Genomic DNA, 14,999 nt, shown 5'->3' on the forward strand with positions numbered 1-14,999 from the left:
GGCATAATGAAGGAAAGACAGTTTGTTCTTATGTTCCTCGGAAAGGTCGAGCTGTTGTGTTGCTTTCATCTATGCATCACGATCAGAAAATTAGTACTCAACAGAAAAAACCTGAAATTACAATGCCACAAAAGGAGGAGTGGACACACTGGACCAAATGTGCGCCAACTATTCGTTATCACGGCGAACACGCAGATGGCCAATGTCTGTATTTTATGGCATTCTAAACATAGTAGGAGTCAATGCTGCTGTCTTGCTTCAGTGCACCAAACAACTTGATGAAACAAATGATTTAAAAAGAAGAGAATTGCTACAAAAGCTTGGAATGGATTTAGTAAAGCCCCATATACTACATCGAGATGTCCGACCCCTTTCTCATGAAGTGTGAGACGTTGTTGTTAAACTTGGTGGTCTCCTCTTACCTCAACATCTTCAGAGCCAGAACCCATGAGGAAAGCAAGCTGCCACGTGTGCGCAAGAAATGTGGACAAGAACACCAAAATAGTGTGTGTATAAAATGCTCAAAACATGTTTGCTCCAACCACAGATTTTCAGTGTGCCAAAATTGTTTGTAATCATATCTCAAATATGTAAAAATGTGTATAATCTTCAGTGATGCAATTCAAAATAAAATTTCCTTAAATTACAGTTTCGTTTTTCTTATTGGGGTACTCTGAGACCCCACTAGGGTATTAGTGTATGAGCATTTCACTAGAGTAGTTAAGGGTTAAGCTTGAAAAGACTCATTGAAGTACGTTAACGCACTGACAGTATACACAAGCTACAATGCCCCAGTCATGATTTGCACCACTGTGCACTCTACTGAACCCCATTGAGAACACAGATTTACTTTTATCACTGTTATAGAGATACTGCTCACGACGACTTCCTGCAGTCAAAGAATTATTGAGAAAGAGATTTCTGACAACAGTATTTATGAGGATAGTACAAAAGTTTTTTTAATAGTATATTTACCAGTCTCTTTTTCTCATCAACACTACTGGAAACTAGCTGATTTGAACTGAAGGGTTGTGATCAGTCATCCCTCTTGAGAATGTCACCATCATTGCATTGTTTTTTGTGGTGTTGAACTTTGTGTTATCATTAACACTTCATTCCATGGTTAATTCATCATAGTATATCTGTTTTTATCTTTAGCTAAGCTGCTACATACCAAATAGAATCTTAACATTTTAATATACAGATCACGCTTTAAGAGTATTTGCAAAACAATGGATGATACTTGACAGTCAGTTTCAAAACAGGTTAAGTCAATAAGCGGTGTCATTTTCTACTCATAAATTTAGTTTTTTGAGCCTGTGACTCTCTTTGACATTTTGCTGTTATTTCTGTTGATCATTAGACTGCTAGAAGAAATGGCAGTGCCTCTGGAGCTGCAAATGTTAATCGTGGTGAACCAAACGTCAATGCCATTCTTGCACCTGAGGGCAATGAGAAACTCCAAGAAAGGAAATCAACCATTGGCGCACGTAAGCCTCAGGCTAAACGAAGCACTGTAAGTCATAGGATAAATTAAGTCACAGAAATTAGTATTTATGGTCAAAATACATTTTCCTCAAAGCTCTTATGTTTGGTGTAGCTTGGTGGAAAGAAAGGTGGTCTGGGAGCACAGAAAGTAAATGCAAATTTTGCTGAAATTGAAAAGGAAGCAACAATGGCAGATCAGCTAAAATTGCAAGCAGCCGAAGAAGCAAAACTAAATGCTGAGAAAGCTGCAGAAGAGGAGGAGAAGCGGGTATATAAACATTCCTTTTTGTGATTCATGTTCTTTGTCCTGCAAAGCTAATTACTTACATTATACTGAGTTCCATTTCTGTACCAGAATTGTGTTTCATTAGAATAAATTATGGAACTTGATATAAAAAGTCAATACATTTATTATTTGGTAATCTTCTGTTTCTGTAGATGTTGTCAATGCGGTTGGCGTACAAGGATCTGAGTCTACAACAGAAGAAACAGGAGGAAAAGTTGAAACAAGTTGACCCAAAGAAGGCAGAACAGGTTGAACGTCTTGGAATGGGCTTCACTTCACGAATGTAATTTACAGAAATATTAAATTATTTTTAGAATTTAATATTGCCTTTCTTGTGTTCTCTGACTCAGCAATGATTTTGTATTTTGTAATGTAATATGAAGTAAGGAAGATTAGAGTTCAGTGTCCTATCAGCAGTTAGGTCATTAGAGATGGAACACAAGCTTGGTTTAAAAAAGAATGGGAAAGGAAATGAGCCATGCCTTTTTCAATGGACTCGTCCCTGCATTTGCATGGATTGATTTAGGAAAATCACAGAAAACGTAAATCTGGATGGCTGGGAAGGGACTTGAACAGTTGCTCTCCCAATAGCAAGTCGTGTGTGTGTCTTGCTTGGTGTAATGTGATATGAATTTCAATATCTAGACAGTGGCATTTCCTGAAATAAGATTCTGTATCAAACAATGAAAAGTCCAGGATGGAAAAGCAACAGTATGGAAAAGATAGATTGCTACTCGCTACATAGAGGTAGCAGTGTTTTTCATTGTGCCTGTCTGCAACTCAGTGCGTCCTCTATATGATAAGATTCTGTATCAAATACTTCTGACATCTGTCTGGATGTCATGAGTTTGTAACGTTAATGGTATTTACTTTTACCAGGAATGGTGAAGCAATTTTGAGATTTTACGACAAATGGTTCTAGATACACTGGCAACTATTTGATATCCATTCTATGTTCTACCTGTCTTCAGGCTATACTGAATTGATACATCTCTCTGTGTGGCTGGTGCAGAGTTATAGGTTGGCTTGTGAAGATTTTTTGAGGGGGTGGGGGCTGCACCCATACCCGCATCATCCCTATTCCTTGCTTCTGCTTGGTATACCCATGCATTGCTGTATGTCAAATTGTAACTTTTTCAGACACACAGAAAATGTATTTTGTCCTTCAAAACCTCTATTTTACTCTTCTATTTATATCATTTGCTGACCATTTAGTCAGTCTGTACTGGTTTTATGATTTCATTTTTAACTTATATCATTTTGTATTTAGTGATTACACATTAAGTGCATCTATTTTCAGACTTGCTCTATTAAGTCCACTGTGTACCCTCTACAGAAAACATTGTATTTGCTGCAGGCTGGAGATGTACACGTAAAAAATTAGAAAGAGCATAGAGATTATTACCTATATCTGCATCTGTATAACCACTCTGCAATTTGTACTTGGGGGAGGATTCATCAAACCACTTTCAGACTATTTCTCGATTGTTCCACTCTCGAATAGCATGTAGGAAAATCAGACACCTAAATCTTCTGTGTGAGGCCTGATTTCTTTCATTTATTGAGAGTCATGTCTCCGTTTGTAGGAGTAGTCAACAAAATATCTTTGTTTTCGGAGGAGGAAAGTTGGCAGTTGAAATTTCATGAAAAGATCTCGTTGCAATGAAAAACCCTTTGTTTTACTGATTGCCACAACAATTTTGGTATCATTTATTTGACACCCATTCCCCTATTTCATGTTATTAATCTTATCGGGTAAGAATCCTGTGTTGCACTGCAATACTTCAGAAGAAGATGGACAAATGCAGCATAGGCAGTCACATTAGTAGATTTGTTGCATTTTGTGAGTGTTCTGCAAATTAAACACAGGCTTTGGTTTGGCTTCCCCATAATATTTTCTTTTTGATGGTTCCAGTTTGTTTGTAAGTGTAATCCCTCGGTATTTACCTGAATCAACAACCTTTAAATTTGTGTGCAGTATCGTGTAACCAAAATTTAATGGATTCTTTAAGTTCTTTTGTGGAGGACCTCACACGTTTTTATTGTGTGGAATTAATTGCCTCGTTTTGTGCCACACAGATAACTTGGCTAAATCATTTAGTGCTAATTTGTTTTGATCTTCTGATGATTTTACTAGATAGTAAATGATACATGCAAGCAGTTTCATAGATCTGCTCAGATTGTCTCCCAAATGGTGTGAGATTACCTGAAGACCTACAACACTTCATTGTGGAATACTTGATATGATTTTGATATGATTTATGTCATAAATCACAATTAACTGTGACCTTTCTAACAGGAAATACAGAATACAGACGTAAGACTTAATAAATGCTCCATAGGCATTGAATTATAATTATCACTTCACCACTTGTTTGTATGCAGGATAATGAAAAAGTAGTGAAATGAGGAAAAACATAGGAATTAATAGAAACTAAAAAACTATATTTTTAACCAGATAAAAGTATAAATTTATTACTGTTGTTGGGGGAGGGGGGGTTGCAGGTGCACAAACTTTTTGCTTCATTCAAGTATGTGAATGTTGGAGCATCTATTTTTGGCAAAATTCGTGCCTATTTGTGTCGAAATTCACATCTATTTTCTTGTTTTTAAATGATTAGGTGCACAAATTTAAAACATTGTCACGCTACATGAGTGAAAACAAACAAAAAGTTACTTCTGTGAGACTAATGGTTGAAAAAGGAGCTCATTGGGAACTCGAGTGTAATGTTTGCTTTTTTAAAAACTTCAACAGCTTTTTCTTTTTATTTCCGAAATGGCCTTTATTTTCTTTGTTTAGCTGTATTTAAGCTTTCAGAATATGATAGTTCTGTGAGAAAGCAGCTCGAGCAATTTATGGTGTTTCTGGACATTACTTGCTTTTCCCACCCTTTTCCATGATTACAAAATCTGTAGAACATTAATTTCGACCTTTTGTGGGTGTTTATAGCACCGTGACCCATGCTTGCTAATGCTACAGATAGAACTGACAAGACACTTAGCATAGAAGTAGTGTTAGCATAGCAGTGGAACTGAAAGTACTGGTAAATCTATTATAATGTTAGGGAAAGAATTTTGACGCAGTCAAGAAACGTGACAGATTTTGTTTTCTAATTTCTGTAGTGCAGTGTGTGGGCACTGTACAGCGATTAGTGTAAACTAACTGTAATTTTGACTGTCATAGGTGTTACGATAGGTGCAGGTAAACAAGCCCTGTGTCCCTTTGTGGGGCAACAGCCTAAACCCGTGTTCTGCAAAAACAGAACTGACACATTTCCATAGGGATTTCCAATCTCATCTGGTGTTGTAAGGATCATAATCAAAATCCATGACAGACCAGTATTATTTGCTTCACTCATGTCAGTATAAGAAAACAACAAGCAAAGCACAACACGAAGCATTTGGGAACGGCTACCGTACAATTGCTTATTGAGGTTGGTATTGTATTGTTAACAACATAGTTCAAGCCCAACCTCTAGTGATATTTGATGCAGGCACAGTTCGATACATACACCACCTAATTTTCCATATTAAAAGTGTCTGTATTGTTCCAACTTTTGAAGTTTAGCTATGAAACAAACATATGTGTTTCTGTGTTATAAAATAATGTGCTGCAGGGCTGAGCACTATGTTGCATTACCTGGCTTGTTTCTTCGTTCATCCACCCACAATTGACATGGCACTAGAGCGTTGTGCGTGTTGGTACAATGTTGCATTCATGCACTTTTTATTGTGCAAATAGCTTCTTATGCACATTATCTTTCCAAACACGGCTTCGCCAGATGATGTACAATACCAGCAATTGCAAACAGGTTATATTTTCGACATTTATATGCAGAAAATAAAGCTATTTCAAACCATCTCTGATATAGTTCATCTGGATTCAGTTCACTATGAAGAAGCTTCTATTAAATGCTTTCACATTTTGAGGCAAAATTTGCACCAATTTTGAATTTATTGCATAATGCGAATTTTACCAGCCCCCAATAATGAGAAAGGTGTAAGTGTTCCGAGACGGACTGTTCATTGTTCTGAATTACACACCTGAGTAAACAGCTCAGATGTTTGTTCTCCTCAAGCCAGTTATAGTGCCAGATACTTGTACAGTAGCTGTAACAGTGAAATGATTGAAATGCAGAACAATTAATAGGAAGTACCAGGAAGCACCCTACTTCCTTTAATAACATATTGGTCTTGTCTGGGTGGTGAAGTCTTCCATGATAACATTGTACTAGCATCCACACTGTGAGACTTGCACAGCCAAGTGATGACAGTTATATTGTAGGCACATTCCTGGGAGAAGCCACATCAAAAGTTCTGGAGTATGACAGTATAATGTTGTTGTATCTATATCGTCATAGGTCAGGTTGTTTTCCAACTGGAACTATGTCCATTCCATTAGGTCAGGTTTGTGATGTATACTTTTAAGAAATTGATGGATATCTGTTAATATCTTGCCCACCAAACTTGTGATATACTAATCGTATATCAGTAGAAATTATGTCACGGTAGTTTTTAGGTGAGTAGTCACACTTTTGTGACTTATAACTGTAACTGCTGTGATGAAACATCTGTTAGCCATTTTATACTTTCTATTGCTGTCGAGTGGCATGTAATGAACTTTCCATTAAGGTAAGCAGTTACAAAAGAATAAAATATTATTTTTTAAACATGAAATTGCTTTTCTGGCAAATTTGTTGATTACCTGAACTCAGACTTCAGCTGCCACACGTGATTCCTTTCACTTGATAATAAAGTTTAATTTTTTAAGCCATTGTTCAGTTTGTAAAGTACATACAGGGTGGGCAAGAAGTCCGCATACCCCCTAGTACTGAATGCTAATTGATTTCATTTGTTTTAGCACAAGTACTTACATACATACTAAGTGTTGAGTATATTGATATGTTCCTGATCATGCTGTAAATACATTTCTTTGTGGCACCATGTTGTTCTTGACATATCTTTGAGCATATGTGGTATTATAGTGTGAAATGAATCCCCAGCAGCATTGTGCAGGTCTTCATTTGTAGCATAAAAGCATGAAATACATGCCCCCCTAATGACTCCCCATAATAAGTTGTTAGTGTGGTGGCATCAGGGTGTTTTAGTGCCCATTTCAAGGGAGCTGGTGTTGCAGATGAACCACTACCTACCCACTGTCCTGAAAAGTGATCATTTAGGAACTCTCTCATTGTAAGAGCATAGTGAGTCTTGCTACAACCAAATCTGTTCTCTGAGGCCCCTTTCCTCAAGCTAAGGCATTAACCATGTTTGTAACATGTATAAATAATTTGCGCCATTTATAGTCCTTTCAAAAAAGTACGGTCCAAGCAGTTGTTGCGATGTGATTGCTGCCAATATCATTACATGAGATGGATTGCTTTTCTAACTTGACTGTGTAATGAGGATTTTCTTTGGTCCAAACGACAATATTTCTAGCATGTGAGCTGCAATAAATGGCACATTCATCTGAAAACATAACCTTGGCATGGTTCACTGCATTCAGAAATTGAGGTAAGAAAGCACAGTGTGCTAAAACATGCTCCTTTCAGTCTGTATCGAAGAACTCATTTACAAACCTCCGTCGGAAAGGTCTGACCTTTTTCACGTGATCTCACATTATTGTCCTGGTATACTGAGTACTGAATCACATTTACATGTTGACGTTGTAAGAGATAGTTCAGTCAAATCAAAGACTCTGGCTCTCATGTTCTTCCTTCCAAATATTACCTGTCTTTAACACTGCAAAAAGGAAAAGCACGTCTTTCCCAAGTGTTGCCTTTTGTGGTGGAGCTTCATTAAACAATTCCTGAAATGCTCTCGTACCCTTGTCTCATTGTCTCCCCGGTCTGTTGTCATTTATGCACCCACATACTTGTCACTAGTGCACTCCTCAGTAGTGAAACTATGGTTGGTAACATCTGCCATGGCTACAAATTAAAACTCGACAAGGACTGCAAAAACATATAAATGTAATTTTCAATCATTGATTCCAATAATTGTTAAGAAGTAACATAGCTACCAACCTGCATAACATCATTTGATACTAAACAGGGATACAGAGACATCTCACTCACCCCGTACATTGTTTTTTATTCTTGTTTTGGCTGGAAAGCTGCTCCAAACAGAGGCACTGGGTACAGGAATAGTCAAAAAAGTTCGAAGAGTTTTACAATTTCACTGTATGTAGTCAGCAGTCCACTTAACAGTAAAACTCAATAAATCACCAACACTTTCGGGATGCATTTCTCTGTAAACGTACACAACCATCAACTGTGATCAGAAACAGGAAAAAATATCATCTATAGGAATCTGGCAGTGCAATCGTGCAATTTCTGGTCATCATTGTTTGTATTGATCAGAATTACATACATTAAAAGTTCCAAAAATAAGAGAATTCAAGTTACTTAATCTATCTTGTAACTATACGCTCATTGTGTCTAAAATGTCACAGTAGATTCTTACAACAGAAATTTCCAAATGGAGTGCAGTATCATGCCCAGTATATTTAGATACAGATTCATCCATACTTTGGCCATGAACAACTCTTCCCCACGTTCTTTCAAATCCCTCACATTTGGTTTTCAATGAAATCATTAATTTGTGTTACACATTAGCCAGTGTAGTAAGCTCAGGCTTGTAACACATCAAATAAGGTGCCAATGCATATCCTCAAAGGAATGTAGAACAAAATTGACTTGCATCACATTTTATCCATGAGAAGCAGTAGAAACTTCTTCATCCCATTTACCTGCATCTATTAACTGTTGAAAAGTGAAACCAGTTGAATGCAATATAATGTTGTCACCAAACTATAGGAAAACCACACTGTCTGGCAACTTTAGGCAGTTTTTTGTTTACTAGAGCCCAGGTTCTTTTGGTTGATGTGGAAAAAAACTAGCAAGACCATACAAAATGAGGGGGAAATTTTGCGTTTTTTAAATTTTGACACAACTTGCAATAGCACTGAATTCGGTCAAGTGAAACAGTGAACAAACATTGCAGTAGACAATATGCTTATCACTCTTGGTTGTAATCTAGTGAAATGAGTGGCCATAACTGCAGCTCCATCGTAACTCTGAGCATGTTCATGTGTTTTTAAAATCTTTTACTTGACCACCAACTGTGACACAGTGATGTACTGACAAGCAGATAGCCCATCAAAATCTGTGTTCAGAAAACATGGAAACAGGAAGGAGGTGTACTGAACTGTGAGAAATAAACAAAATAGAAACCATGAATGGTCCAATTACAAGAAGTGCAATATAGAGCAATGTGAAAGAGCAACAACAGCATGGTTGAGTGGTCATAGTGTTGGACTGGATAGTGGGCTAGCTGTTTTCGAAGTTCCATTGTGCCTTTTCTTCTTCTTCTTCTTCTTCTTCTTCTTCTTCTTCTTTTCCACTCTGTTCATTGGATTCCCATTTGTGCCTGTGTTGTGGTATAACGTCCGTTTGCAACAGCAGTGTGTAAGAAAGGGACCTATAATGGAAGTTGGCTCAGCACAACTACTCTATTAGCAGCTGAAAGGAAATGGCTTTTGAATGGGAACCGCAGACCTTTGATAACAATGCGGCACGTGAGCCCTATCCTCACCGGAAAACACATCTGGTGTGTCGTACATGGCATTAGTGACAGTACTTGTGTCAGATAAGAGGAATCTCTTATTGATGCACTTTATTTGTACACCTGGTGTTCGTATGAATGTAAATGTGAATGTGATCAATCCCAAGGAAATGATGAAAACATAATAGTTTTTCACATAGGCTTCAACAAATAACTGTAACAATTTCACAATGACACAGTTTCTCTATGCCCTGTCAAAGCATATGTTTTTAACATTTTTGAAGTTGTCCCATTTTGGAAGTTTTGACCCTGAATTCCTTTGTTTTAACATAATTCACACCCATTTATTTGTTGTTTTCACTTCTGTGAGACGTCTGTGCGTTATGTCGCCTTCCCTCACTGCTCACCACATTTACTTGCGTTGCTAATACATTATTACCACATGATTTGTATTCTGTAACCAGTGTATAGTACCACAGCTGCCAAGATTACAGAAGGAGAACAAATATTTCAGTGACCAGATAGACAGTTTATAATGTTTTGAAAAAAATGATAAATACATGAAAATAAATGACACGAGGTTGATTTGACCACAGCTTATCCACTTTACAGTTAAACAGCATAATCCCTTAACCACAACGCCGTTGCTTTTCCACTTCGCTCAATGTTGCACATACTGAACTTCGACTCTTCACTATTTCTATTTTGCTTTTCTTCACAGGTCAGTACACCTTCTTCGTGTTTTCACGCTTGATCTGTGTTCAGTTTCTGATGGGCTATCCATTGGGCCATCTCACCACTAAATCTGAGGGCAGGGGGGGGGGGGGGGGTGCGATGGGGAGTGTGTCTTGTAAGGAGACCTACGAGAAGTTCCTTACATCAGCTACGTCATCTGTCCAGAGTAACTGAGACAAAATTTGGTACACCAATCTCCTATCTTATTATATTCATAAGCTTGTTTGAAACAGAAGCAGTCAAGCCATCCTATATTGGATTTTACACTCTTGTACATATAGAATAATGTTCTAAATTATATTTCAGCTTTACTCAGAAGACAAACAAGTTTAACAAAATTGCATTTATTCAGCTTTGCGTGTTAGGGTGTCCTGACAGCGCATTGTTGCTATTGTAGAGATGTGTATTGAAGCGATGTAAGCAAGATGCCTAGTTACAGTGTGTGATTCAGTGTATGAGTTGTGGCTGTAAGGTAATGGGACTATTGCTGTAACATATTTTATTTCAAAAGCAAACATAATCAGTTATGATAATCCTCAATACCCTCACCTCCTCCTTTTGTAACGATCCATGCAAATTTTCTATTGATGGAAACCGTACTGGGAGCCTTATGCCCCCCCATGTCCCCATCACTTCTCACTTCTTCGTCAATGTACTGAAATCTTGTTCATTTTAATGCAGATTTAACTTGGGGAGTAGATAAGTCACAGGGTGCTGGGTCAGGTGATTAAGGTGGTTGGACTAACACTGGGATGCTGTACTTCACTAGAAATTAACAAACCATGTGGTATGAAATAGTGCATTGTCGCAAAGCAGAACCCATGGCTCGTTTTTCCACAATTTGGGTAATTTTTTCCTTATTTTATCATGGAGTTGAGCAAGAACCTCAATAATAAAGTTGATTAATAGTTGGACCTTCACTATCCCCTTCATTAACCCAGTGAAGATACAAAATTCCATGAATATTGAAAAACCAATCATTATTTTTGTGAGTTTTATTTTAGGTTGAATGTTTACCAAGGTAAATATCTGATGAACAGTACTACTGTTTTAAAGTTCACACAGTATCATCAAGTGGAAACTTTCTGCATTTGTGACAAGTGGAAAAATGTTATGACCATAGTTGTTTACAAAATCAGTAGCCTGTGCCATTGGAAAAGTTGCTGTACTTGTTTATTGAGTTTGTCATTGTTTTATTCAAAAGTTTTTGCAAAATTTATGAACTGTGTGAGGTGAGAACTACAAAAACAGGAAAGACGATAAAGTACATTGTGTTATGACCAGGAACTTTTGGACACAGGTGGTTGTGGCATTCAGTGTGACAAATTATTGTACAGAAAAGCGTGTGATTTGTATGGTGTAGCTAGATTGACCATACAAACTAAAGTGTGGGAAACATGTCAGAAAAAAATTGGGAGGACAATGAGTGCTACATGAAGAAGAAGAAGAAGAAGAAATGTAAGAAGAAGAAGAAGAAATGTTGAAGCAAGGTGTCTTGAGGGCTGCACATTGGGTATTTCCTTTCACTAAATTGGATATTAGACATTTAGTGAAATGCTTCCTCTATCAATTTACCAGGAGATGAATGGGTGTATTTATTCCTCAAGCAGCATTCAGATTATTTCCCTGTTTGCCTAAATGAAAATATTAAAAGAGCTCATGGGGAAGTGAACAAAATGAGAGTTAAACCTATTTCTCCGAAATAAAGCCAAAGCTGGAAAATCTCCCACCTAACAACATAATCAGCTATCACAAAACTAACATGTCAGATGATATGGGCAAGCAGGAGATAATTACAAAACAAAGGAGGAAGAATGCTGAAAAAGTTATGGATTCATTGAACTCTAGTGTTTCGATAATGATGGCAGCAAATGCTGGTAGTAAACTGTTTCCCCCATATATCCTTCATAAATCTGAGAGTTTGTGGAACATGTGGCAAGAAGGTGGCCCATGGAGAACCCACTTAATTAGGAATGATAGTGGATGGTTTTATTTACTGATATTTAAAGGCTGGCTTTTAACAATCACTTTGCCCTGTTATTTGAAGGAGCAAAATAGGCCATCAATGGTGATTGAGGACAATTTGTCCAAGTCATGTCTGTATGCATTATTGAAGACTTTGAGTGGAACAATAATTCATTCATTCTCCTTCCCTCTAATAGCACCCACCTTCTCCAGCCGTTGGATGTAAGCTTCTTCAAACCAGTGAAAGCAGCGTGGTGAGCCATATCAACTGAATGGAAGAAGTACAGTCACGGGACTATTTCCGAGGATGCTTATCCATATCTTCTGAAGCGGCCACTGACTAAGATTTCAACAAACTCTACAGAAAACAAAAAGAGTGGACTTTGTACCTCAGACCTAATCCCATTTGATCCAGATCATGTCTTATGGAAATTGCCTGATAATGAGGATAGCCAGCAAAGCAACACAGAAACATGGACTTCCATTTTGAAGAAATGTTCAAAGTATTCCGTTACCCTCCAGATAAGCCTGGTAGTCATGCTGCCACAAACTAAATGTTCCTTCAGAGAAATAGGTTATAAGCCATTACTTCCAGGAAAACAAAAACATTGCGGAAACAAGTGATAGTACAAATTTTTGTTTGTGGGACACCCACAGCTGTTCAGCAACATGTTCATGGTAAACAAATCCACCACCGTTGTAAAGTGCACTATTGACTGAAGTCCTGCATGACCAAAGTCGCTATGCAACAACATGGTTTTGGGGTCTTAGCTCCATCATCAGGTGCATTGGAAATCAGGCAGTATTAGGATGTCAACTAATAGGCAAACATCTGCTGTTGCTGCACCTTCAAATAACATTCCAAATTATGATTGTGAAGAACTCCAACTTTCAGTTGTGGCCTGGGAAACTTGTTCAAAACTGCCTCCAGAGTCACATGCCTGTGTGACCCATGCGATTAAGACAAGCAATCATGCGGCTATGAACACCCCCACCATTTCTGTAACAAACAATACAATGAAACATAACCTGTGCAAGTATCAGTGAAAATAACTTCAAAACTGTCCAAAATCACCCTGTTTGATGGTATTCAAAGTGTCAGTACAAACAGTTTCACAAGCTTCTTTTTGTTCGATTGTAGCAATTTTTGGCATCAGTTTCCCACAGACTTTTCTCATATAATTGGTTATGTAAAATTTGCCTTATGCACTCTTTGTCAATTACTTTAGTCCTGTCCATAAATGATGGCGGTTCGCGCATATCGAGGCATGGATGGGGATTGCATTGTTGACAATTTCAAACAACTGTCGCAGTTCAAGCATGCTTACTGCTTGAAGAAAGTGTATATACTGCAAATTACGCCTCTCACTTCCTTCTGCAAAATTTATCACTTACCACCACCTTCACTGGTGAAAACTCGCAACAAATGGAATAGAAATTCATTAAACAACTCGCCACAATCACATTTAATGCTTGCATTGGCTACTGCATTCCCAGCAAGGTGCCAAGGGAACTACTGAACGCTCATTGGCTGTTGGAGGATGCGTGATGTAGGTGCGCAGAACAAGCCTAACTCGACCGCCATCATTTGTGGCTCCATCTGTTTTGTTTCAGCAGTTGATTGAAACTCAACTGATGGTCAACTTTTTCATCCATTTTTTTTGTGTTGAAGGGTGTTCTGGGGATGAGTCATCTACAGTGTCTTCATGGCCATCTTAGAAACACTTGAGCCACTCAAAAACGTGTACGTGATACAACAGTCTTTGTCGTACATTTCTTAACCCGAGCTTGCGCTCCTTCTCTAATGACCTCGTTGTCGACGGGACGTTAAACACTAACCTAACCTAACCTAATCTTTTAGTAGAAGATAGATTTCAGAAGCTTTTTTTCCATATTTAATACTTAACGATATTATACTGCTCTATTATTACATTATCATTTTTCCAGCAAAACAAAATAACAGTTCTTGCACAAACAAAACTGATTTGTCTGCAGACACCAGAGATGCTGTGTTAGACTGAGAACGCTTCATGCTTCACAGCTATTGGTCATTCATCTTTGGTGGATGTGTACTTACTCTGTGACAGCGCCAATTCCGTTACTCTGTAGCCATTCCTCATAGGTCTGTCCAGTTGTATTACGTTCTTCTTCTATTGGAAATTGCAGGTAGCAGAGTTGTGCCTCAGGGTGAACATTCACACTTGCACTGCAATGCTTGGATTTAAAATGATTTTTTTTTCTCACCAGTTTGATATGCACTGAGCATGCAGTCTTACCTTACCACAACACCAACATGCCTGTGCAATGATTATTGTAAACCCTAACACAATTAACTCTCGATCAACAAGGACTTTGTCAAAATTAGACAACACACAGACGGCTCCAGCTGCCAGAGATTGTGGTCATGTGTGTTGTGAGTTGCGTTTGCAGAGTGTGTGCATGTATGTATGTATGTTGTCTAATGTTGACAGAGGCCTTTGTTGGCAAAAAGCGAATTGTGTGACAGTCTTTCTGTTCTGCCTTTCTGCAATTCAGCATCTCCCTTGTATGGCGTGTAGCAACTATCCTTTTCATTATATTGTTACATTCCATCCTGCCTTTTCCATTATTTGATTATTATAAACTGATATACATCCACATATGTACTCTGGAAATCAGTGCAAGGCAGACAGTATGCTATTTATAGCTTAGAGATAATATAAACATATGTACCATGTAAGTACTCATTTACCTTAACCCTGTGTTTTCCGTAGCACTAGAGGAGAAACTGTAACTTTTAATCCTGCTAATCTCACACAAAGGCCAGAAGTTGCCCAATAGTGGGATTTGGCAGCAAGAGTTGGCAGGTAGACATGCTTCACGGATCTCTAGCCACCAGTTCTACTTCCCGTTCAGAGAACATCCCTTCTTATGTGAATCACAACTTATCGTGAATGTGAACTTATGTATTTAGCTGATA

The 14,999-nt window shown here is 38.0% G+C and overlaps 1 protein-coding gene across 3 annotated transcripts in view; it reads left to right on the top strand.

Annotated features, from left to right (window-relative positions):
• LOC126281518 (ADP-ribosylation factor GTPase-activating protein 2) overlaps positions 1 to 14,999 on the top strand; it is a 71,699-nt gene that overhangs the window by 40,363 nt on the left and 16,337 nt on the right. For all 3 annotated transcript variants that reach the window (XM_049980557.1, XM_049980558.1, XM_049980556.1), the window contains 3 exons: positions 1,364 to 1,516; positions 1,601 to 1,756; positions 1,927 to 2,057. In XM_049980557.1, coding sequence (XP_049836514.1) covers positions 1,364 to 1,516; positions 1,601 to 1,756; positions 1,927 to 2,057 — 440 coding nt within the window. The remainder of the gene's footprint in view (positions 1 to 1,363; positions 1,517 to 1,600; positions 1,757 to 1,926; positions 2,058 to 14,999) is intronic.

Source organism: Schistocerca gregaria, chromosome 7, assembly GCF_023897955.1.
Source record: "Schistocerca gregaria isolate iqSchGreg1 chromosome 7, iqSchGreg1.2, whole genome shotgun sequence".
Taxonomy (NCBI): domain Eukaryota; kingdom Metazoa; phylum Arthropoda; class Insecta; order Orthoptera; family Acrididae; genus Schistocerca; species Schistocerca gregaria.